Genomic DNA, 25,234 nt, shown 5'->3' with positions numbered 1-25,234 from the left:
AAACCATATAAATATCAACAAAATATGTTTTATATGTTTATATAAACATATACGCAAAGACGCCATATAAACATGTAAAACACTTAGGGGGAATTGACAGAGTGGAAATAGACGACATGTTCACACAGAATATCAACAGGAATGGACATGGGTGAAAGCTTGAAACTCAGATGAGTTATAAAGATGTTAGAATGTTTTCTTTCAGCGTGAGAGCGCCACGTGGTAGTGGTGACCCTCACCAGCTGGTGGTGACCCGCACCAGCTGTTGGTGACCCGCACCAGCTGGTGGTGGCCCGCACCAGCTGGTGGTGACCCGCACCAGCTGTTGGTGACCCGCACCAGCTGGTGGTGACCAGCACCAGCTGGTGGTGACCCTCACCAGCTGTTGGTGACCCGCACCAGCTGGTGGTGACCCGCACCAGCTGTTGGTGACCAGCACCAGCTGGTGGTGACCAGCACCAGCTGGTGGTGACCCTCACCAGCTGTTGGTGACCCGCACCAGCTGGTGGTGACCCGCACCAGCTGTTGGTGACCAGCACCAGCTGGTGGTGACCCTCACCAGCTGGTGGTGACCCGCACCAGCTGGTGGTGACCCTCACCAGCTGGTGGTGACCCGCACCAGCTGGTGGAGTCTGCCGCAGCAGGCAACAATGAGTGGTGGCAGGGAGCAACGTACCCACATGTTTGCTCAACATGGCCATTTTTCCCGGCAACCTCTCGTGTTATTGTTGTCCCACCGCGAGTACTCACCCACGGTGCGCTGCTCAAGTTTGCAGTACCATAAACACGACGCTCTTATGTCGCTACGATCATCTTACTCAACTAATTCTTCACACTACTTCTCTGGCTAATTTGATCATCCTACGAAATGTATTGTCTCCTTATTTCTTGTTGCATGCACAGGATTTCTTGGCATTTTTTTTAAACAGATTTATAAATTCCATAATTTGCAATTCGAGTTAAAAGGCAGGCGTTATATATATATATATATATATATATATATATATATATATATATATATATATATATATATGATAGCCAAGCTACATAGTGCTTTGTTTATTTACATTTTCACGACAATCATGTGTGTACTTACCTAGTTGTGCTTGCGGGGGTTGAGCTCTGGCTCTTTGGTCCCGCCTCTCAACTGTCAATCAACTGGCGTACAGGTTCCTGAGCCTACTGGGCTCTATCATATCTACATTTGAAACTGTGTATGGAGTCAGCCTCCACCACATCATTGCCTAATTCATTCCACCTGTTAATTACTCTGACACTGAAAAAGTTCTTTCTAACGTCCCTGTGGCTCATGTGGGTACTCAGTCTCCACCTGTGTCCCCTTGTTCGCGTACCACCCGTGTTAAAAAGTTTATCCTTATCCCTGTCAATTCCTCTGAGAATTTTGTAGGTAGTGATCATAGTACATGTTTGTGTGTGATTGTTGGTGTTAGATGGGGGAAGTGGATATCCTGACATCCACCTATAAAGAGAGAGACTATCCAGCAACCAGGAGACCTGATCGAAGACCGGGCCGCGGGGACGTTGAGCCTCGAAATCATCGCAAGGTGACCGCAAGGTAAGGACAAGATCTGCCCAAGGACACGACAAGGAGGGAAGTCCTGCCCTTCCCAGCCAGTCACAGGTGGTGGCTGGCGGAGTGGTCCAGGTGGTGGCTGGCGGAGTGGCCCAGGTGGTGACTGACAGAGTGGCCCAGGTGGTGGCTGGCGGAGTGGTCCAGGTGGTGGCTGGCGGAGTGGCCCAGGTGGTGACTGACAGAGTGGCCCAGGTGGTGACTGGCGGAGTGGCCCAGGTGGTGACTGACAGAGTGGCCCAGGTGGTGACTGATAGAGTAACCCAGGTGGTGACTGACAGAGTGGCCCAGGTGGTGACTGGCGGAGTGGCCCAGGTGGTGACTGGCAGAGTGGCCCAGGTGGTGACTGACAGAGTAACCCAGGTGGTGACTGGCAGAGTGGCCCAGGTGGTCCAGGCAAAGTATTCCTCTACCTCCAAGTTTCTTAGAGAGTGCAAAATGGCAACGCCGCATTTGTTGTTGTCGTAGTATTGGGTTAGATTATGAATGAATACACGCTTTATCACGACGAGTCTCATTGGTCAAACACACCACTCTCTTGTTTACATAATTCTCTCTGTCATCTTTAGGACAATATAATACGGGCATGAATACAAATGAGTATATTTAGATGTGACCAAGGGGAGATGACCCTACACGGGTGCTTGTGACCGTGACCAAGGGGAGATGACCCTACACGGGTGCTTGTGACCGTGACCAAGGGGAGATGACCCTACACGGGTGCTTGTGACCGTGACCAAGGGGAGATGACCCTACACGGGTGCTTGTGACCGTGACCAAGGGGAGATGACCCTACACGGGTGCTTGTGACCGTGACCAAGGGGTGATGACCCTACACGGGTGCTTGTGACCGTGACCAAGGGGAGATGACCCTACACGGGTGCTTGTGACCGTGACCAAGGGGAGATGACCCTACACGGGTGCTTGTGACCGTGACCAAGGGGAGATGACCCTACACGGGTGCTTGTGACCGGTCATCTGAAGGTTATAACGGGCGATAATGTTACCTTCTGCCATTGTTACGTCTGAGGCAGCGACGACGCGGCGTCACCCAGACGCCGCCTCAGTCGTCGTCGTCGTTCCGTAATCAACAACAACAACACAAAACTTGTTTTTAAATATATAACAAAAAAAAACACTCCATAAGGCTTCTTAAGCTCTGTGGAACCCTTCAAGCCAAGTCAACTAATGCACGCTATCGTACTAATTATACCAGTGTGAGTAAATCTCATTATACCAGTGTGAGTAAAAGTTTCTAAATTGGACAGACAACATATAACTAAGACGAGCAATATAAATCGTTCTGAAACCCTCCCAGCCTACCCTCCTTTTCTCTCCCTCCCCCCTCCCTTTCTCTCCCTACCCCCTCCCTTTCTCCTCCCACCCTCCCTCCCATCCTGTCAAGGGGCCACCATAGCCCACGGGCCGGTGCCTGGGAGAGTCCGTAGCACACTGTGAAAGCGTGTATGTAAATGACTGGTGATTGATATTCAGCGGGCCGGGCTGACCAGCAGGTGATGCTTCTTCCTTTGTCTAATGGCATCGTGGAAGCGGTGTTGGGGAGTTCAGGTCAGGAAGACGACAGGAGGCGGCCTCCTGGCGATCTCTTACTCCTCGTCCCTCTCCTCTTGAAGATACCTTTATATACACACTTGCCTCGCGGTTTACAAAACAGGTCATCGAGGTATTTAGTCCCGCAGTTGCCTGGCGGAGAGCACGCATATTTCTCGTCCACCACCAACCCAATATATATAAATTGTACATACATGCAAACAAAAAAAATCCCGTTTTCGATGTAAAAACCACTTGAAAATCACTTTTAATCAAATGTATGAATATTAAACAATAAAGAAACATCCCTATACAGGCGATGAGTCACAATAACGTGGCTGAAGTAAGTTGACCAGACCACACACTAGAAGGTGAAGGGACGACGACGTTTCGGTCCGTCCTGAACCATTCTCAAGTCGATTGTGACTTGAGAATGGTCCAGGACGGACCGAAACGTCGTCGTCCCTTCACCTTCTAGTGTGCGGTCTGGTCAACAATCATCCTTATACATTATGTGCGTCTCATGCCCCGGGAAATATGGTATATTAAAAGGTGGAGGAGAGCGTGAGAGAGGTGTTCCTCGCCTCATTGACAAGCGCGCGCTAACCTAAAGGTCAATATATTCGGAGGCGGCGTGTTGCATGTCCGAACACCGCCAGGGGCCGTGTGTGTGTGTGTGTGTGTGTGTGTGTGTGTGTGTGTGTGTGTGTGTGTGTGTGTGTGTGTGTGTGTGTGTGTGTGTGTGTGTGTGTGTGTGTGTGTGTGTGTGTGTGTGTGTGTGTGTGTGTGGGGGGGGGGGGGGGGGGGGGGGGAAATTGGCGCTTTCTCCTAATACTTGCAATGCAGGTAAGGCAAGTATTAGGAGAAAGCGCCAAGAAATTACTACTATATACCACTGGGAAGGGATCAGGATAAGGATTTGGGATGGGACGGAGAGAGAGAGACAGCGTCGAGACAGAACATCGCTTATCCCTCGCATGCGTTACATAAGGCCAAAAATTGTCGTACTACAAAATGGGAGCAGCTCTGGAAAGTGACGTAGTGTCCCGTTTTCTGTTTTCGGTACTTTGATAGGTTAGGAGAAAACACTTTAAATTGACCGTTTTCTTGTCGTTGGGAACCTTAGGAGGATGAGCTGGATAGACTGCACATGGCAAATCGGAGAGGGTTGCAAATGGGTGGCAAAACTCTAGAGTTCCCAGATAAAACCGACATTCTGGGAATGAAGTTCGACTCTTCAATGACAATGAAGAGCCACGTGCTTAACCTAGCCCAACAGGCAGCCAGGAAACTTACAGCCCTACGGCGCATCTCACACCGTCTTGACAGCAGGAGCTGCAAAACCTTATATGAAGTACAAGTTCGCTCCCATCTGGAGTATTCACCCCTTTCCTGGAACGCCTGCCCCCCCCCCCCCCCCCCATCATTAATCAGACTGTTGGACGAAGTGGAGAGACGGGCAAGAAGTCTCATCTCCAGTCTTGTGGTGGGAACGGTCTGAACATCAGAGCCTGCAACACCCTCGAGACGTTGATGGTCTTACCGTTATGTACAAGGCCAACATCCTCAAAGTTCCTCACCTGGCCCAACTCCGTGGACAACCAGCAGTTGGCACCCGTGACACTAGGCTCTCAACATTGAACAATCTCATGCTGTTAGTACCTTTCTCAAGAACATCACTCCATCAGCGATCATTCATTCCGAGGCCGACTCGCATCTGGAACTTGTTCCCTCAACAGGTTGATACACGGGAGATCAGGTCAATTGATCACATGAAGGCTCTGGCACACAGTTGGCTACAGGCTCACCCTGTTCCTTATATGATGGTACCTAATGGTGTTAATAGATAAAGCTTATTTCTATTGATGCATATTATAGGCTTATGAAATACATGGGTCTCTACGAGCAGGCATCAAATGAGCTGAGGTAGAATAACAACTCTTGCTTGCATTTTCACTAGGTATGTCATTTGACAGGCCTTATGAACTCTAGTCTTAGTTTAACCAAAAAAAAAACAGAACGGAAGACAGAGAAGAGGTGAGAAAGACAGAGAAAGAGAGAGAGAAGAGAGAGAGACAGAAGCCATCACCACAGTGAGAGCAGTATCAGGCCAGAGTGCCACTTAGCGTGTACACGTGTCAATGGTCCGGTGTAGCCAGCTCGAGTAGCTGCGACAATACTGACAGGGGCGTCCACGCTGGAGCTTGAAGGTGAGCCGTAACACTGAGGACGTCAGACTCTCGTCAGTAAAGCATCACCGCCTTCCCCTGCAGGTCTCCACGCACCGGGACCTTGCCAACAGGTAGCTGTGAGCTTTCTCTCCCGAAGAAACCCTCCACACCCCCGCCTGGGGACGCTCGGGACTTGACAGCTTGACACTCAAGTCCCCCCCCCCCCGCTCGGGACTTGACAGCAAGTCCAACTAACGTCCCCATCTACCCCTTAGCAGTGATGCCACTCTGTGTATCCAAGCCATCACGGCCGTCAGTGTTGCCAACCGTGTACACATCATAAACAGGGGTAGTTTGAGGCGGTGTGAGTTATGCAAGAAGCCCCCCACGGAACCCCACTGACGTAGGGGAAGGAGGGGGTTCCGAGTGGCTGTAGGGGGGGGGGAGGTTTCCGAGTGGCTGCTTCAGTCTTCCTGCTAAGATATTTGTATATTTATAATATCGGAGAATATCTGATGTATGGATCAAGTTTCTTCACTTTCTCTTTTCAAAACAAAAATTAAAACCACATTAAGGTGATTTATATTTTGACTGTGCTCGTTGGGAGAGCCAGCTGTTGCATCCCAGAACCAGCTGTGTTGTGAAGCCCCAGAGCCAGCTGTGTTGTGAAGCCCCAGAGCCAGCTGTGTTGTGAAGGCCCAGAGCCAGCTGTGTTGTGAAGGCCCAGAGCCAGCTGTGTTGTGAAGCCCCAGAGCCAGCTGTGTTGTGAAGCCCCAGAGCCAGCTGTGTTGTAAAGGCCCAGAGCCAGCTGTGTTGTGAAGCCCCAGAGCCAGCTGTGTTGTGAAGCCCGAGCCAGCTGTGTTGTAAAGGCCCAGAGCCAGCTGTGTTGTGAAGCCCCAGAGCCAGCTGTGTTGTGAAGCCCCAGAGCCAGCTGTGTTGTAAAGCCCCAGAGCCAGCTGTGTTGTGAAGCCCCAGAGCCAGCTGTGTTGTGAAGCCCCAGAGCCAGCTGTGTTGTGAAGCCCCAGAGCCAGCTGTGTTGTGAAGCCCCAGAGCCAGCTGTGTTGTGAAGCCCCAGAGCCAGCTGTGTTGTGAAGCCCCAGAGCCAGCTGTGTTGTAAAGGCCCAGAGCCAGCTGTGTTGTGAAGCCCCAGAGCCAGCTGTGTTGTGAAGCCCCAGAGCCAGCTGTGTTGTGAAGCCCCAGAGCCAGCTGTGTTGTGAAGCCCCAGAGCCAGCTGTGTTGTAAAGGCCCAGAGCCAGCTGTGTTGTGAAGCCCCAGAACCAGCTGTGTTGTGAAGCCCCAGAGCCAGCTGTGTTGTGAAGCCCCAGAGCCAGCTGTGTTGTAAAGGCCCAGAGCCAGCTGTGTTGTGAAGTCCCAGAGCCAGCTGTGTTGTGAAGCCCCAGAGCCAGCTGTGTTGTGAAGCCCCAGAGGCAGCTGTGTTGTGAAGCCCCAGAGCCAGCTGTGTTGTGAAGCCCCAGAGCCAGCTGTGTTGTGAAGCCCCAGAGCCAGCTGTCTGCGCTATGAAGCCCCAGAGCCAAATAGTAGCTCCTTATACAGGTCTCCAGAGGAACTCCTTCCATGCTGCTCCGTTCAAAATACTATTATAAGGGAGGCGGGATCCAATATTAACCTTTTATCGAGGGTTAATATTGACGGTATCTGATGAAGCAGTAACCCCCCCCCCCCTTCCTCAGCTCGGCGGACACAGCCCCTTCAGGAGAACGAGAGTTCGTCTGACACTTTTAGTCAGCGCTCTTGATTATCTTTTGTAATATTTATTTATATTTTAGACTAGGAGGATAGAGACAAGGGGCCAGATTCACGAAGCAGTTACGAAAGCATTTACTAACCTGTACATCTTTTCTCAATCTTTGGCGGCTTTGTTTATAATTATTAAACAGTTAATGAGCTCCGAAGCACCAGGAGGCTGTTTATAACAATAACAACAGTTGATTGGCAAGTTTTCATGCTTGTAAATTGTTTAGCAAATGTAACCAAAGCCGTCAAAGATTGAGGAAAGATGGACACGTTTGTAACTACTTGCGTAACTGCTTCGTGAATCTGGCCCAAGGGCTTGGCAGCGCTATATATACCTTAGCGACGCATCAGTGTAGGTTACCTGTATTATTGTACGGTACAGTGTTTCACAACTTGAAGTGACGCTTAATGTGGACGCTACAACCACCATCCACGAAGGTACGACCATGCAAATCCACTTTTCTGACTCTCTCTGCATCAAGCAACCTTCCCTTACTTAGATGTTCTAATTCTACGTGTAATAAGCAAGTTATCGTACGGAACACTGAACAAAAGAGAAACCTGGAGGATCTATTTATTCTCGAGGCGAGTGACAACGGACAAGTCGATTAAGGCAGCATCTGGGATCCTCTGGGACGTAGGTTCGAACCCTCGTCACGGCCCTTGTGGATTTATTCAACGGACAAGAAAATCTCAAGAGTCTCCTTTTGACTTTGTCCCCGCCTTACACAGCCTCCTAAATTTCTTTGTAAAATAGCCACAGTCCAGCAGAAACCCTCTCGCCCCCTCCCTACCCTCCAGCTTTATGTAAAGTGTGAGAGAGATGAGCCCAACCTGCTGCCTGGGTCACCCCATATACAGGAGTCATAACTCACCTCTCCGGTACTACCTGTCGCCGATCTCATTATCCTCCTAATTAGAAATCTCGTCACCTGACTACTGGCTGAGAGTGGAGGAGGAGGTTAACCTCACCCCCACCTTGGGGCTCCCTCTCTTGCATGATGTAACCCAGTCTTTGGTTTCCGGGTTATTCATGCCCGTGCCACCTCTTGAGCGGCTTAATCTTCATCAATCAGTCTTTGCTGCCCAAGATGTTCCTCTTAAGTGTGAGAGTTGGGAGGGAAGGGTGCCGGAGACAACGTAATAAGCAAGTATACGAGTTTAAAACATGGGGGTGGAAGTAAGTCTGTTCATTAACTGGTTACAAGCTTGGAAGGCGGTGTCCGGGAGCTTATACTCGACCCGATAAGTACATGTGCGAGTACATCTTTGTGTAGACAAAACACGCACACACACAGACATACAAATACAAACGCCAGTACATCCAACTCTTGAAGCAGCTGTCAAATTAACACCCTAACATAACAAACTTGGCGTGAGGCAGGCAAGGAAAAATGTACACCATATAAGTCAAAACACGCACACACACACACATACATACACATACACATACACACACACACACACGCACATACAAAAATTATGAGGAGGATTAAGACGGAGGAAGACAGTATGAGACTACAAGATGACCTAGACAGACTGCATGAATGGTCCAACAAATGGCTACTAAAGTTCAACCCGAGTAAATGTAATGTTATGAATCTAGGCAGTGGAAACAGGAGGCCAGACACAGGATACAGAATGGGAGATGCAGTCCTTCATGAAACGGGCAGAGAAAGATCTAGGAGTTGATATGACACCAACCCTGTCTCCTGAAGCCCACATAAAAAAATAACATCTGCGGCGAATGCAGGGCTGGCTAACATCAGAACTGCCTTCAGGAACCTGTGTAAGGAATCATTCAGAACCTTGTATACCACATATGTAAGACCAATCCTGGAGTATGCGGCCCCAGCATAGAGCCCGTACCTTTTCAAGCACAAGACGAAGCATGAACAAGTTTGGAGATATGCCACTAGGCTAGTCCCTGAACTAAGAGGCATGAGTTACGAAAAAAGGCTGCGAAAAATGCACCTCACAACACTAGAAGACAGAAGAGTACGGGGAGACATGATTACTACTTACAAAATTCTCAGAGGAATTGACAGGGTAGATAAGGATAAACTTTTTAACATGGGTGGTACGCGAACAAGGGGACACAGGTGGAAACTGAGTACCCAATGAGCCACGGGGACGTTAAAAAGAACTTTTTCAGTGTCAGAGTAATTAACGGATGGAATGCACTAGGAAGTGATGTGGTGGAGGCTGACTCCATACACAGTTTTAAGTGTAGATATGATAGAGCTCAGTAGGCTCAGGAACCTGTACACTAGTTGATTGACAGTTGAGAGGCGGGACCAAAGAGCCAAAGCTTAACCCCCGCAAGCACAAATAGGTGAGTACACCCGGCGCCCTCCACACCCGGGCACCCTTCACACCCGGCACCCTCCACACCCGGCACCCTCCACACCCGGCACCCTCCACACCTGGGCACCCTCCACACCCGGGCACCCTCCACACCCGGCACCCTCCACACCCGGCACACTCCACACCCGGGCACCCTCCACACCCGGGCACCCTCTCCACACCCGGCACCCCCCACGTCTCCAGAGGGGCTGCAAAAGTTGACTTACAACTATAATAGTGTGTGATAACACATCTCGATAAACAACATTATGTATGCGCTTCGCCGTCTGCCTGAGCAGAAGAAATCTTTGTGCCGTACTTTAAGGTAAGTTATCTATTTAAGTCTTTTCCAGCTAAATTTGATATTTTAGTAAGTATTTTTAAGCTAAAAATAACATGTATGCTAATGTTTTCAGTGTACCATTAAGTCAAGCTAATACTATTTTACCTGCAGATTTTTCAAATTAACTTCTCAGGTACTGCTCCGAGGGCCACTTAAGATATAACAATTAAGATATATATGCTTACTACGTTGGGCTGTGGCGCTGGTGATACCTACTCCACTTGTTTACTTATAAATAAGTAATAAATATGCCTTTACTTGTCACAAAACCTCGCGAGAACAAACTTTCTTCCATGCCATTGCTGTATATTACAGTACTGGTCTCACGTAGGTTGTGAAGATTGGCCAATCTTGTTTTGGGTTTCTAAACGTCATTCTCATGTTTGCCAGCGTCTCCTGTGCTTGTGATGGTAATCCCAAATATCTGCCTCTGACTCCTGCAGTTGCTTTACGGTGTAGGTTTTCTGACCCCTCTCTTCTACCCAACTTCGTTACCTTACACGTGCCGGGATTGAATTCTAGCAACCATTTGTAAGCCCACAGCTAGTGTTTGTGTTTTTAGTTATTGAATATAACCGGAAATGGCTATATTAATGACTCTAAAACGAATCCCTCGGTACACAGTGGGTACACGGTAGGTACACGGTGGGTACACGGTGGGTACACGGTGAGTACAAGGTGGGTACACGGTGGGTACAAGGTAGGTACACGGTGTGTACACGGTGGGTACACGTTGGGTACACGGTGGGTACACGGTGGGTACCTCCCCTCCCCCTCGTGGTACACCACCAGTAGTCAACACCAACCACATAAACAGAGATAAAGAACACATTGATTAACAATATAGTCTACAGATCAACGTTAATAGAGTTATATTTATGGAATGAATCAATAGATGTTGACAACACAAAGGCATCATAAAATGCCTTAATCACGACCTAACGAGAGAGAGGGGGGGAGAGCGAGCCCCCCCCCTCTCAATCACCAGAACAGCAGACTATGAGTACTCTAATGACTCTCTATGCCCCTGATAACTGCTAGTTAGTATCCACCAGGAATGCCCTCCCCCCTCCTAACAGTTCTTATCTTCAAGACAAGGAGGTTCATTAGTGACCGTCCCCAGCAAGTCCATCATTATGTGCAAGGCAGCCATCGGTTTGCGAGCTGTGAACGACCTGTTCATGTATGCAACACGAATTGTTGCACAATGAGCGGAAACACAGTGTAAACAGCAACACAAGCAGGATAAACAGGAACACAAGCAGGATAAACAGCAACACAAGCAGGATAAACAGGAACACAAGCAGGATAAACAGGAACACAAGCAGGATAAACAGCAACACAAGCAGGATAAACAGCAACACAAGCAGGATAAATAGCAACACAAGCAGGATAAACAGGAACACAAGCAGGATAAACAGAAACACAAGCAGGATAAACAGCAACACAAGCAGGATAAACAGCAACACAAGCAGGATAAACAGCAACACAAGCAGGATAAACAGGAACACAAGCAGGATAAACAGCAACACAAGCAGGATAAACAGGAACACAAGCAGGATAAACAGCAACACAAGTAGGATAAACAGCAACACAAGCAGGATAAACAGCAACACAAGCAGGATAAACAGCAACACAAGCAGGATAAACAGCAACACAAGCAGGATAAACAGGAACACAAGCAGGATAAACAGGAACACAAGTAGGATAAACAGCAACACAAGCAGGATAAACAGCAACACAAGCAGGATAAACAGCAACACAAGCAGGATAAACAGCAACATAAGCAGGATAAACAGCAACACAAGCAGGATAAACAGGAACACAAGGAGGATAAACAGGAACACAAGCAGGATAAACAGGAACACAAGCAGGATAAACAGCAACACAAGCAGGATAAACAGGAACACAAGGAGGATAAACAGGAACACAAGGAGGATAAACAGGAACACAAGCAGGATAAACAGCAACACAAGCAGGATAAACAGGAACACAAGCAGGATAAACAGCAACACAAGCAGGATAAACAGGAACACAAGAGGGGTAAGTCACAGGCCCATAAAATGTGATACATAATTAAATTTTAATTTAGTTGGTGTTCCATGCTTCACCCCCCCCCCCCGCTCTGGTCACCTTGTAATACGGGTTCAGGACGGGAACATGACCACTGTACCACCAGTAAGTCAGGTTATTCATCCTCGTCACTGTGACATTCTATGTAGGCACAATTATGTGGGTTCTCCAGCAACACAACACTCACGCTCCCTCACCGTGTATCAGACCTGTACCGGGACATACCATATATTCAGTGTCTCTGTCAACGAGACACTTAAGAAGAACAAACCCTTGAAACACAGAACTCTACAGACAAAAAAAAGCAAAGGGGGCAGTGCAAGGAACCTTTCAAGCCACAACGCCTACAACACAACAATGCCTACAACAACAACTGCGCTACAACATGTTACGATATATCGTATCGTGTTATTTCATCGCATAAAGGCACGATTATTTAAGTCATACGTTCATTATTACAGGAAGAACGAGGTTAACAACCATGGAGGTCGTTAACGGTCAGCACGGTATGGCTCGTCCGGTGGCGGGAATTTCTGTTAGCCAATCAGAACCACCGGGCGAGGTAACGTGTGCTGGCCGGAGCATGTGGAGAGACAGACATCTACTCCCCTCCATTGAGTCAACAGGCTGTCGTCGCGTTTGGATGTGTGACCAACGGACCCAACTGTTAGTGTGCTTCACCCGCATGAAGGAAGAGGACCTCGAGGCATGGTCGACGTTCCTGAAAGTTATGGAAGATAACAGCTTTGAGATTTAGAGGTCGGCGTGGAGGTAACGCGCTGATTTTCCTGATAGCGGTACAAATTGCAGGAAAGTAGATGATTTATAAGTGGGAAGATCAATCGGACCAGAGACGTCCGTAGCATGGTCGTAGTATCTCTCTCTCACTATATATTTAACTGTACTTGTGTACAATGCACACATAAATATATATATACATGTAAAATATTGTATATAAGGTGATTAGAGATATATCACAATATATCCATGATGAAGTTTTATACCATCTTATTTTCTTGTCCTTTGTCAGACCTCAGCACAAAGTGTGTCGCACCTGACAACAGGTCCGGCTGAGGCTGACACCTGTTCAGATTCATGTACCCCGTTGTAGTACAACGAAGCATTAGGATAAACATTCAGAATAAACCTAAATTAAATGTGTTGGGTTGTCAACAGTTCGATCCCAACAAACAACAACACCCAACCATAAGCGTCACTGTTCATCTGAGAAATTAGGGGCGTTCCTATGACCGCGAATGGACCGCACACCAATAGCTTTCTAAGACGGTCTCATGTTTTGATTTCGGTAGGATCATCCAGGTTCCCTCAGGCAGCTGCACCTCCCCCCCCCCCCCCCCGCACCTGGCAACAGCCGGGGAGCAGCAGGAAGGGAGGAGGTAAGGCACGAGGCGCGGCAGCTGCACCTCACTCACTACATCGGCAGCACAAGTGGTGCCCCGCCCAGCTCGACTAAAAGGTTCACTAAGGGCGCCGCCGCCGCCGCCGCTGCCCCTCACCAGCCTGCGTTACCTCTCCGGAATCACCTCGTTCACTCCCAAAAAAGGACTAAACAACCGATAAAATATGAAGCGTCAATAATCTCTTCCAACTCTTCTCTTGTAGCAATGCTTGAAGCTTTAACCTTTCTCAGAGAGTTTAATCCTCTGTGTAAACTTGGACTTGTGACGCGTCAGGAAGAAATACAAATAGTGTCATAAAAAGAGCTTCGTAAGCTTAGTGATGGGAGTCTGTAATCCTCCAGCTTTCTACACTTTTGCTGAAGAGATTGCAGAGCTTAATGGGAGAAACACACAGTAAACCAACACGAACCAAATTTCAAGAGCTCTTCCATACGAGAGAGAGAGAAAAAGGCGACAAAGCGGCAGCAGAATACCTGGTTGATGGGGTTCTGGGAGTTGTTCTACTCCCCAAGCCCGGCCCGAGGCTAGGCTTGACTTATGAGAGCTTGGTCCAACAGGCTGTTACTTAGAACAGTCCGCAGGATAAGCCAGTCACGGGAATTAAGACCAGCAGATCAACAGCCTCCACCGCCAGGAGATGCCCTGGTTGTGTTATGGTAATATATGGAGAGTGAGCATAGTTTCAATTAGCCAAGATAAACAGGACAGCGACGCTATATTATGCAAATGATCGGCTGGCAAATGGTCAAGGAAACGGAAGAGCGTCCATTTCAACGACCGCCGGGATAGCTGTTGAGGCAAGACCATCCCAGCGGTGGAGACTGGCTATTGTCTCTCCTTGGATGAACCAAGATGTGTGTCGCCATTCATGGTTCACTATACTAATCAGAGAAGCCGTTCTTAAACCGTTAAATTATAATCCCGGCTTAAAGACGGCTGTAACAATCTCTGCTCCAGCATAAACTTGCTAGATGCGTCACAGGTTATCATAACCGGAGCTGTTTCTTATCCAACAACATAAGCAGCGGAACAAAAAGGCCACGCCGATAACTTCTCACTAACGGAGGAACACAAGCCTCGCCCAACGCAACACTGCAGCAGAGGAGCGAACAGTCAGACTATTGTGTAATCTGTATGCACCGTAATGATGCCAGTACCGACTCCAAGCACCCAAGCTTATTATTTATAAAACTTTACTCATTATAACTCCTCTACCGACGGACGACCGTTAATGATCTCGCTGGAAGAGAGGGGTGCAGCCCCGTCCCACCGCTGGAAGAGAGAGGGGTGCAGCCCCGTCCCACCGCTGGAAGAGAGACGGGTTGCAGCCCCGTCCCACCGCTGGAAGAGAGGGTTGCAGCCCCGTCCCACCGCTGGAAGAGAGGGTTGCAGCCCCGTCCCACCGCTGGAAGAGAGACGGGTTGCAGCCCCGTCCCACCGCTGGAAGAGAGGGTTGCAGCCCCGTCCCACCGCTGGAAGAGAGGGCTGCTGTTATCCTACATCACCTAATAAGAAGCCTGAACTTAGAAACTGGACGTTCAGCACAATATTCCCAACCCAATCAGGCAAGGTGAGGCCCGGAAGGTGATTGTCCTTCCTGTACACACCTAGTTGTGCTTGCGGGGGTTGATCCTTGGTTGATACCTGGTTAATGGGGTTCTGGGAGTTCTTCTACTCCCCAAGCCCGGCCCGAGGCCAGGCTTGACTTGTGAGAGTTTGGTCCACCAGGCTGTTCCTTGGAGCGGCCCGCAGGCCCACATACCCACAGCCCGGTTGGTCCGGCACTTCTCTTAGAAAACAGTCCAGTTTTCTCTTGATGTCCACGGTTGTTCCGGCAATATTTCTTATAGTCTCTGGGAGGACGTTGAACAACCGTGGACCTCTAATGTTTATACAGTGCTCTCTGATTGTGCCTATGGTACCTCTGCTCTTCACTGGTTCAATCTTGCATTTTCTTCCATATCGTTCACTCCAGTATGTTGTTATTTTACTGTGCAGATTTGGAACTTGGTCCTCCAGTATTTTCCACGTGTATATTATTTGATATCTCTCTCGTCTCCTTTCTAGATAGTAGAATTGGAGAGCTTTGAGACGATCCCAATAATTTATGGGTTTTATCTCGTCTATGCGTGCCGTATATGTTCTCTGTACTCCTTCTATTTCAGCAATCTCTCCTGCTCTGAAGGGGGAAGTGAGTACTGAGCAGTACTCAAGACGGGACAACACAAGTGGCTTGAAGAGTACAACCATTGTGATGGGATCCCTGGATTTGAATGTTCTCGTAATCCATCCGATCATTTTTCAGGCTGACGCGATATCTGCTTGGTTATGCTCCCTAAACGTTAGATCGCCGGACATCATTATTCCCAAATCCTTGACATGCTGTTACGGGTTCGACCGTGGATCGAACCCGTAACCTCAGAACTACGAATCCGAAGCGCTGTCCACTCAGCTGTCAGGCCCTTCCACTCAGGCTTGGACAGTATCGTGACAGTGACAGTTACGGTGCCTGTAGGTTCAGGCAGTTAAGTGAAGGTACAGATTATACACATGTTCCTTATCTGCTAGACAAATTGATGAAAATGAATGCAATCTTATAGCATAAAGATCTCCGGTGAGTAGTTACCTTAAACATATTATTAACATCTAGGGTGCTAGGGTGGAGGGGTGCTGGGGTGGAGGGGGTGCTAGGGTGGAGGGGGTGCTAGGGTGGAGGGGGTGCTTGGGGGAAGGGGGTGCTAGGGTGGAGGGGTGCTAGGGTGGAGGGGTGCTAGGGTGGAGGGGTGCTAGGGTGGAGGGGTGCTAGCGTGGAGGGGTGCTAGCGTGGAGGGGAGCCGGGTGGAGGGGAGCTAGGGAGGAGGGGAGCTAGGGTGGAGGGGTGCTGGGTGGAGGGGTGCTGGGTGGAGGGGTGCTAGGGTGGAGGGGTGCCGGGTGGAGGGGTGCCGGGTGGAGGGGTGCTAGGGTGGAGGGGTGCTAGGGTGGAGGGGTGCTAGCGTGGAGGGGAGCTAGGGTGGAGGGGAGCTAGGGTGGAGGGGAGCTAGGGAGGAGGGGAGCTAGGGTGGAGGGGAGCTAGGGTGGAGGGGTGCCGGGTGGAGGGGTGCTAGGGTGGAGGAACTACTTCAGAGAGGGAGGCCACAGAGAGCCAATATAAACACTCTACAGCTGAAGTCTTAAGGTCACTAAATTAATTCTAACATCAAGTATTGTGGGAGCAAACATTAACGGGGCGGGGTGAGAGTTTGGCTCCAGGGGGGCGGGGGTGGGCGGCGGGGGTGGTGGCTGGGGGGTGGGGGGTGGGGGTGGGGAGGGAATGTTGTATTCTGGGGGTTTAGAGACTTTGAGGCCGGGGGGGGGGGGGGGACCAAGGAGGGAACCTCTAAGACTGTAACTGTCTCTGTGGTCGTTGAAGCCTCCTGAAACACCTCTGTACTCACCTAGTTGTACTTGCGGGGATTGAGCTCTGTCTCTTTGGGCCCGCCTCTCGACTGTCAATCTACTATTTTTTTTTTCCATACACACCCCCAAGAAGCAGCCCGTAGCAGCGGTCTAACTCCCAGGTACCTATTTACTGCTAGCTGAACAGGTGCATTAGGGTGAAAGAAACTCTGCCCATTTGTTGCTGCCTCCGACGGGGCTCGATCCCGGGCCCTAGGACTTCGAATCCCGAGCGCTCTCCACTCAGCCGTCAGCCCCCCTCTGTGACCGCTGTAGAGAGGTGGCCGCAAGACAAAACCTTCACCCTCTCTATAAACGTCCACATGACGTACTCGAGCTCGGAATTAATTTGGACTGTTCTATTTATTTAAATTTAAAAAGCAATTTTCAAACACCTGAGCCGCCCTAAACACACGTCAAGAGGCGAGCTGACCAACACGGGGGGACGGTAGTGCTCATGTGGGAGGAACTATGTACAACTGATGTAGAACTGGGGCCAGATTCACAAAGCCGTTACGCAAGCACTTACGAACCTAAACATCTTTTCTCAATCTTTGGCGGCTTTGTTTACAATTATTAAACAATGAGCTCCGAAGTACCAGGAGGCTGTTCATAACAATAACAACAGTTGATTGGGAAGTTTTCATGCTTTTAAACTGTTTTATAAATGTAATCAAAGCCGTCAAAGATTGAGGAAAGATGTACACGCTCGTAAGTACTTGCGTAACTGCTTCGTGAATCAGACCCCTGGCGTAGGTTAAACATGTATATGAATGAATCTGGTTGGATAGTAGGCATCCATCAGTCTCAGGAGACTATGGAGTTGCGCTCTGTTTGTCGATCTGGAGTGGCCTCTCCAGGGAGCAAAGCCAGGGTAGGTTGACACGGAGAAGCTGTTACCCATGCAGCAAGTCCCTACTCTCTACAGCGCTGAAAGTCTTCAATGAAAATGCAAACGCCAATACGATTGGTTCCAGCGTCGACGCAGGAACTGTCAGAACGAGGTTGAAGGTAACAACGAACTGCCCCCAGGGAACTCCAGCTCCGGAGTTGACCTCGAGGTTAATAAAAGAAGGCACAGGGACTCCAACCCCGGAGACCACCGTGGTCGGGGCCGGAGAAGAACCACCTCAGCAAGGGCAAGAACGACCCCAGCCTCCTGAGGCAGAGCCTGGGCCGCCCGAGCCCCAGGAGGTGGACGTCCCAGTCCCGCACCAACGAGTTCCTGACAGAGATCGTCACAGCCCTCGCTCATCAGATCGTCAGTGATGAGAGAGAGATACTGTAAAGAAGAGCTGCTTCGGATAGGCCGTATAGAAGCTGTCTCGAATAGGCCTTTTGCAGTTTCCTTAACTCTCATGTCCTTCTTAATTATGACTAGTTACCGTTGACTGTGGCAGGTGGTTACTGTCGACTGTGGCAGATGGTTACTGTCGACTGTGGCAGATGGTTACTGTTGACTGTGGCAGATGGTTACTGTCGACTGTGGCAGATGGTTACTGTCGACTGTGGCAGATGGTTACTGTTGACTGTGGCAGGTGGTTACTGTCGACTGTGGCAGATGGTTACTGTCGACTGTGGCAGATGGTTACTGTCGACTGTGGCAGGTGGTTACTGTTGACTGTGGCAGATGGTTACTGTCGACTGTGGCAGGTGGTTACTGTCGACTGTGGCAGATGGTTACTGTCGACTGTGGCAGATGGTTACTGTCGACTGTGGCAGATGGTTACTGTCGACTGTGGCAGGTGGTTACAGGCATGTAAGAGAAGGGGGAGGAGAGAGAGAGAGAAAGAGAGAGAGAGAGTAGTGTGCTCTCACACAACATTATTGAATGCTCAGTCACTGGACGCTTCGCACCCTGCAGGCGTGAGGTACCTGCAGCTTTGGCAATTATTTTATTCAGTGTGGCTGTCTAAGATACTCTTACACTGCGCCCCAGGCTGGTTGACCAAACCACACACTAGAAAGTGAAGGGACGACGACGTTTCCGTCCGTCCTGGACCATTCTCAAGTCCATTGTGGATGGTCGACTCTCACAATCGACTTGAGAATAGTCCAGGACGGACCGAAACGTCGTCGTCCGTTCACTTTCTAGTGTGTGGTTTGATCAACATATTTCAGCCACGTTATTGTAACTCCTCGTCTGAAAACAATCCAGTTTTCTCTTAAAGATGTCCACAGTTGTTTCGGCATTTTACTCGCTAAGAAGATGTTGAAAAACCGTAACAATCTATGGGGTTACAATCTATGTAACCCTTCTATGTAATCTAATTAATAAAAATAACAGTTCATTTAGGACCAAGTACATACATACAAATGAGTTACAAGTAGAATGTTGGATTCCAAGACAGCGCTTGCTAGTATATACTGCGCCTAAAGCCTATTTCCTGCATTCCTGGTGAGGGTGTGACCACAGCCCCGCGAGCCGCAGACCCCTCAGCCACCACCGACAAACGCGGGGAGGGTGAGAAGGGGCCCGAGGTGGAGTACCCGCCGCGGGATCCCTGGCCGCTCTTGACGGCGCGGCCTTGACTCACCGCTGGACCCGCAGATCTCTGATAACTGACCTGTGTGGCCCAGGCTGGCAATACTGTGGCGGCGTGTAGGGGGAGGGGGGTATTGGGGAGAGGGAGGGAGGGGGGGGGGTGGCAGAGACTGACAGGTACACACATGGACGGGTTCCGTCACGTCTGTCACACACGGACACACACTAATGCATTATGTAATGCATTAGGAAGTGATGTGGTGGAAGCTAACTCCATACACAATTTCAAATGTAGATATGATAGAGCCCAGTAGGCTCAGGAATCTGTACACCAGTTGATTGACGGTTGAGAGGCGGGACCAAAGAGCCAAAGCTCAACCCCCGAAAGCACATCTAGGAGAGTACACTTATATGGAGATCCCCATAGGGAAGTATGCGCTTTGAACAAGAATACTGTCACGTGCGGTGGGCGATCAGGTCACCCATCTTCACGCCCCTCTGCTTGTGCTCGCCCACGGTGATACTCCAGACACGTTTTATGGCCAGAGGTGGGTATGGGGCCGGGGGCAAGGTATGGGGCCGGGGGCAAGGTATGGGGCCGGGGGCAAGGTATGGGGCAGGTATGTAGCAGACAGGGGTGTGCGGCCGGGGGGGGGGGGGTAGGGTAAAGGCGGTTATGGAAAGGAGGGCACAAGTGGAGAGCCGAGGGAGGGAGAGAGACGCAGGGAGGTGAGTGAGAGACGCAGGGAGGTGAATGAGAGACGCAGGGAGGCGAGTGAGAGACGCAGGGAGGCGAGTGAGAGACGCAGGGAGGCGAGTGAGAGACGCAGGGAGGTGAGTGAGAGACGCAGGGAGGTGAGTGAGAGACGCAGGGAGGTGAGTGAGAGACGCAGGGAGGTGAGTGAGAGACGCAGGGAGGTGAGTGAGAGACGCAGGGAGGTGAGTGAGAGACGCAGGGAGAGGGCAGGACATGGGTCCGGAGGAGAAACACAGGTGGGTAAGGTGAACTAGAGAAGCTGAAGGGAGAAAGCTATTTCGAGGACGACTGTGGTATATTAGATGGCAAGGGATAGGGGATAGACTATCGTGTTTTGTTGCTTACATGACGAGGCTGCTCGGGCTCTGTGCAAGCATCACAATGTGTACAGTGTGACCTCAAGTAACAAATATATGCGACCTGAAGGTAACAAAACACGTCACATATTAACAGTACAGTACTAAACAGTTAACTGTTAACTTGTACAGTAAACTTGTAGTACTATGCAGACGCTGTAGGTAGGTAGGAGGAGCCGGTGGCTGAGCAGATAGAACACTGGACGCGTGATCCTGTGGTCCCGGGTTCGATCCCGGGCGCCGGCGAGAAACAATGGGCAGAGTTTCTTTCACCCCGATGCTCCTGTTACCTAGCAGTAAAATAGGTACCTGGGTGTTAGTCAGCTGTCACGGGCTGCTTCCTGGGGGTGGAGGCCTGGTCGAGGACCGGGCCGCGGGGACACTAAGCCCCGAAATCAACTCAAGATAACCTCGTCCAATTTTTAGTAGTAATTGCTGCTGAGTATGTATCCAGCATGGCAACGTCGGGGTTGGTATAAATGAAATGAGTGCCACATGACATAGTGCTGAAGTGATCCCCCATGACGAATCTTCGAATATATTAACTGGACTTAAAACTATAATTGTCTTACTATTGTGTAAAGCAAATTACACCTATGTCTTCACAAATAATAAATATAATTTTTATACTTTGCCTGTAACATGTATTTTTGTCATTCTTCCACCATACCCGTCCACAAGCTACCTCCAGAGTGTCAGTACACACACACACACACACGTGTGTGTGTGTGTACTCACCTAGTTGTACTCACCTAGTTGTGTTTGCGGGGGTTGAGCTCTGGCTCTTTGGTCCCGCCTCTCAACCGTCAATCAACAGGTGTACAGATTCCTGAGCCTACTGGGCTGTGTCATATCTACACTTGAAACTGTGTATGGAGTCAGCCTCCACCACATCACTTCCTAATGCATTCCATTTGTCAACCACTCTGACACTAAAAAAAGTTCTTTCTAATATCTCTGTGGCTCATTTGGGCACTCAGTTTCCACCTGTGTCCCCTTGTGCGTGTTCCCCTTGTGTTAAATAGACTGTCTTTATCTACCCTATCAATCCCCTTCAGAATCTTGAATGTGGTGATCATGTCCCCCCTAACTCTTCTGTCTTCCAGCGAAGTGAGGTTTAATTCCCGTAGTCTCTCCTCGTAGCTCATACCTCTCAGCTCGGGTACTAGTCTGGTGGCAAACCTTTGAACCTTTTCCAGTTTAGTCTTATCCTTGACTAGATATGGACTCCATGCTGGGGCTGCATACTCCAGGATTGGCCTGACATATGTGGTATACAAAGTTCTGAATGATTCTTTACACAAGTTTCTGAATGCCGTTCGTATGTTGGCCAGCCTGGCATATGCCGCTGATGTTATCCTCTTGATATGGGCTGCAGGAGACAGGTCTGGCGTGATATCAACCCCCAAGTCTTTTTCCTTCTCTGACTCCTGAAGAATTCCTGTGTGTGTGTGTGTGTGTGTGTGTGTGTGTGTGTGTGTGTGTGTGTGTGTGTGTAAATCACGAAAATTAACACGTGATGAAAATGTGACAGTGTCAGACCACGGAGGTAGAACTGAAATAGGAATTTCCTTAAGTACTTTCGTATATTAATACATCTTCAGAAGGAATACATCTTCATATGTCAGGAGGGAAGTAAAGGGTCAGAATGATAGGGGCGGGAGGGAAGGGGTGTGAGGAATGAGAGGAGAGAAGAGAGACAGAGACAGAGAGGAGAGAGAGAAAGGACACGAGTGGTAGGGCTCATCATGTCCCTTACATACGAGAACAAGACGTTACAGGTGAAGAACGACAGACTGCTTAGCACCGTTGCCAACAGAAGGAGAGGGCCCAAGACAGAGACTGGTAACACTCATTAGTGTGACGGAAGCGTTCCTTAAGTTTTCTAATACTGAACATGTGACACAGCGCAAGAAAATCCGAGTTCTTGCACAAGACGAAGGCGGGAAAGGTGGTAGCCAAGAACTGAAGCTCATCTCTCGCAAACAGGAACAGGTATGCATACCCAGGTAGCTACTGGCAGGGTGTGGTGTCCTAACAAGGTAATATACTGAGTTTGGAACTGTGGACAGGAAAATTGTACTTCGACTTAGTAATTATATATCATCCACACAAGCTGAACTGCAGGCCATTCTGGCGTGTTTGGAGGAAGTACGTCAAGACGAAAAATATGTTTTTGTATTTGTCGATAGTCGAGGAGAACTCGATTCCTTAAACAGTCAAAATCCAATCTTCATGTCCATAGCCGAGGATTGTAAAAAAAGAATAAATGACAGCTGAAAGGTCACAAAGTAAAATTCATGTGGATTCCATCCCATGTTGGAATAGTGTTCAACGAGGTGGCGGATCACCTGGTCAAACGTGCCACATCAAAACCACAATTTGACACTGAATGCTGACCAGACCACACACTAGAAGGTGAAGGGACGATGACGTTTTGGTCCGTCCTGGACCATTCTCAAGTCGATTGCACATTCTCACAATTGACTTGTGAATGGTCCAGGACGGACCGAAACGTCGTCGTCCCTTCACCTTCTAGTGTGTGGTCTGGTCAACATTCTTCAGCCACGTTATTGTGACTCTTCGCCTGACACTGTTTGTTTTAACAAGCAAAATCAGAAATATACAGGCAGAAGTGGCGAGGAGAAGGGAAGGGAATTATCAAGGGAAAAACCACCAAGCCATTACGACTATATAGCACTTGGAAGGGGTCAGGAGTAAGGATTTGGGATGGGACGGGGGGGAAGGAATGGTACCCAACCACTTGTGGACGGTCAGGGATTGAACGAGGACCTGCACGAAGCGAGACCGTCGCTCTACCGTCCAGCCCAAGTGGTTAGAAGTGGCAAGTATAATGTATGAGGGAAGCCAAACCAGGCAACACTACATGTTTGCGAGTTAAAACACCCATTTCACTTATGGTAAAAGGAGAAATGCTCGGAGTGACTCTGTACACATGCGGCTCAGACTTGGGTACAAATATTACAGTGAATATGGAATAGGTGTTAATGAGAATGAAACGAAGTGTAAACTATACAACCCGTCCTCTTGTTTAGATAGTACCTATTGTCACGATCGTTAATAGTCAGGATTCGTACGTTCTTAGCGTTTAGATAGTAATCTACTGGCTAGTAAGGAATTCTTTTAAGATAAATGAAGCTAAAACACAAACTTAAATATTCCTAGGCCTAGTATAGCACACATATGTAATATATTAGGCCTCACATATCGTGTATTAGGCCTAGGGAGGTTAGGATAGGCTAGTTTAGTTTGTCAAAGCAACACAAGTAAAATAATAGTTTTCCGGTTTGTCCAACTCAATAGTTCAGATTTCAACGTTCTAATTTCGTTATACGTTGGTATATATACTATGGTTCTCATCGTTACTATAAGTACTACCGAAACAGGAGGATGGTGCTGAAACTATGTGTTATCTTAAGGTCTCACAACCTCACCCATTATGTTCTCGATTGCCCGTTGATTAATGTATATAGAAACACTGAGACAAGGACTGTTCCTGAACAAATAGCCCGGATGTCACAACGGAAACATTGATCATATTCTGGAGAGAGATAAGATTTTTTTCACCAAGATTGTAATCTTTGTTTAATTGCCTGAATGTCTATTGCAAATGGTCTGTGTACCAAGTCATCATGGGTTCGTATCCTGGCCGGGGAGGATTTACTGGGCGCAATTCCTTAACTGTAGCCTCTGTTTAACTCAACAGTAAAATGTGTACTTGGTTGTAACAAAGATTCTTCGCGGCGGGGATCGTATTCCAGGGACCTGCCCGAAAAGCTACGCGTACTAGTGGCTCTACAAGAATGTAACAACTCTTGTATATATCTAAAAAAAAAAAAAAATGGGGGTGCGAATAACTTCACCTACCTCATCCCTTTGTTGGTATTTATACCTCATAAACTTATTTCAATTTCAATTCAATTTCAGTTAGCTAGTGAACGACGCAGAGGGTCAAGACTCCCCCCCCCCCAGGTAGCCTGGGTTGTTGGCGCTCGTCCACGAGGAGAACCCTGCAGGAATTAGTGCCAACAGAGCCACATGCCCGCACAGCTGATAACTTGCGATGATTTCGGGGCTCAACGTCCCCGCGGCCCGGTCCTCGATTAGGCTTCGGCACACTTAGAGGCAAGTCTCAGACGCTGGGTGCCACCTCGCAGGTATAGACTCATCTCTCCAGTTTTAGTGAGCGTCACGTAGACTAAGGCATGTTTTACACACCCGCTCAACACTATGTTGCACACAACACTTTCTCAAAAATAAACGAACTTTGACATGATGTTTACACTTACACGAAACTAATGATCTGTTATTGTTCTGAAGTGAGTTTACGACATTGTGTTCATGCCAATACCAGCATGAATCTCTGTGTAAGACCAGATTAATGATCCCCCCCCCCACTTCCCAGGACCAGTCATGCTGGTGAATCATGACTGCGTAATATACAGGTCTGGGGCAGAGAGGCATGAGAGATAAGGCTGCGTGTAGCAGGGGGCATGAATTATACACGCTGATCGTAAGCATTTGAACGTCAATAAGAATAGGAGAGAGCATTTTACCCTGGGGGAGAGCACACGCCCACAGCCCCACACTCGCTATGCCCCACAAGAAGCCTATAAAGATGTCGCCAGGATGGGGAGGCGGGCGGCGTGCAACGGGGCGCCACTGACAGCTGACACGTACATGGCGTGCCAATCATCCCAATTATAATCAATTATGACAGAAGGTCTGAGGGAGGAACATGTCCGTGCATACTGCCTCGCCTCCTAACTCAGCCGCCACTACAGCTAAACACAATAATTTAGCAGACCACTACGCGGACTTACTGGGTAACGACGGCCGCTTCTGGTATAATTACTCGCCTGTCTGTCATGCGGAGGTGGCAGGTCAGCCCGCCCATGGCAGCGCTGAGGCGACCTCCTGATATTGGCG

At 49.0% G+C, this 25,234-nt stretch overlaps 1 protein-coding gene across 1 annotated transcript in view; it reads left to right on the top strand.

Annotated features, from left to right (window-relative positions):
- LOC138353189 (trichohyalin-like) overlaps positions 1 to 25,234 on the top strand; it is a 32,495-nt gene that overhangs the window by 623 nt on the left and 6,638 nt on the right. The window contains exons 2-4 of the mRNA XM_069306065.1: positions 10,320 to 10,391; positions 11,485 to 11,800; positions 22,104 to 22,279. Of these exons, the coding sequence (XP_069162166.1) occupies positions 10,320 to 10,391; positions 11,485 to 11,800; positions 22,104 to 22,279 (564 nt within the window). The remainder of the gene's footprint in view (positions 1 to 10,319; positions 10,392 to 11,484; positions 11,801 to 22,103; positions 22,280 to 25,234) is intronic.

This window comes from Procambarus clarkii, chromosome 56 (genome assembly GCF_040958095.1).
Source record: "Procambarus clarkii isolate CNS0578487 chromosome 56, FALCON_Pclarkii_2.0, whole genome shotgun sequence".
In the NCBI taxonomy this organism is placed as follows: domain Eukaryota; kingdom Metazoa; phylum Arthropoda; class Malacostraca; order Decapoda; family Cambaridae; genus Procambarus; species Procambarus clarkii.
This window is presented reverse-complemented; position numbering and strand designations above follow the sequence as displayed.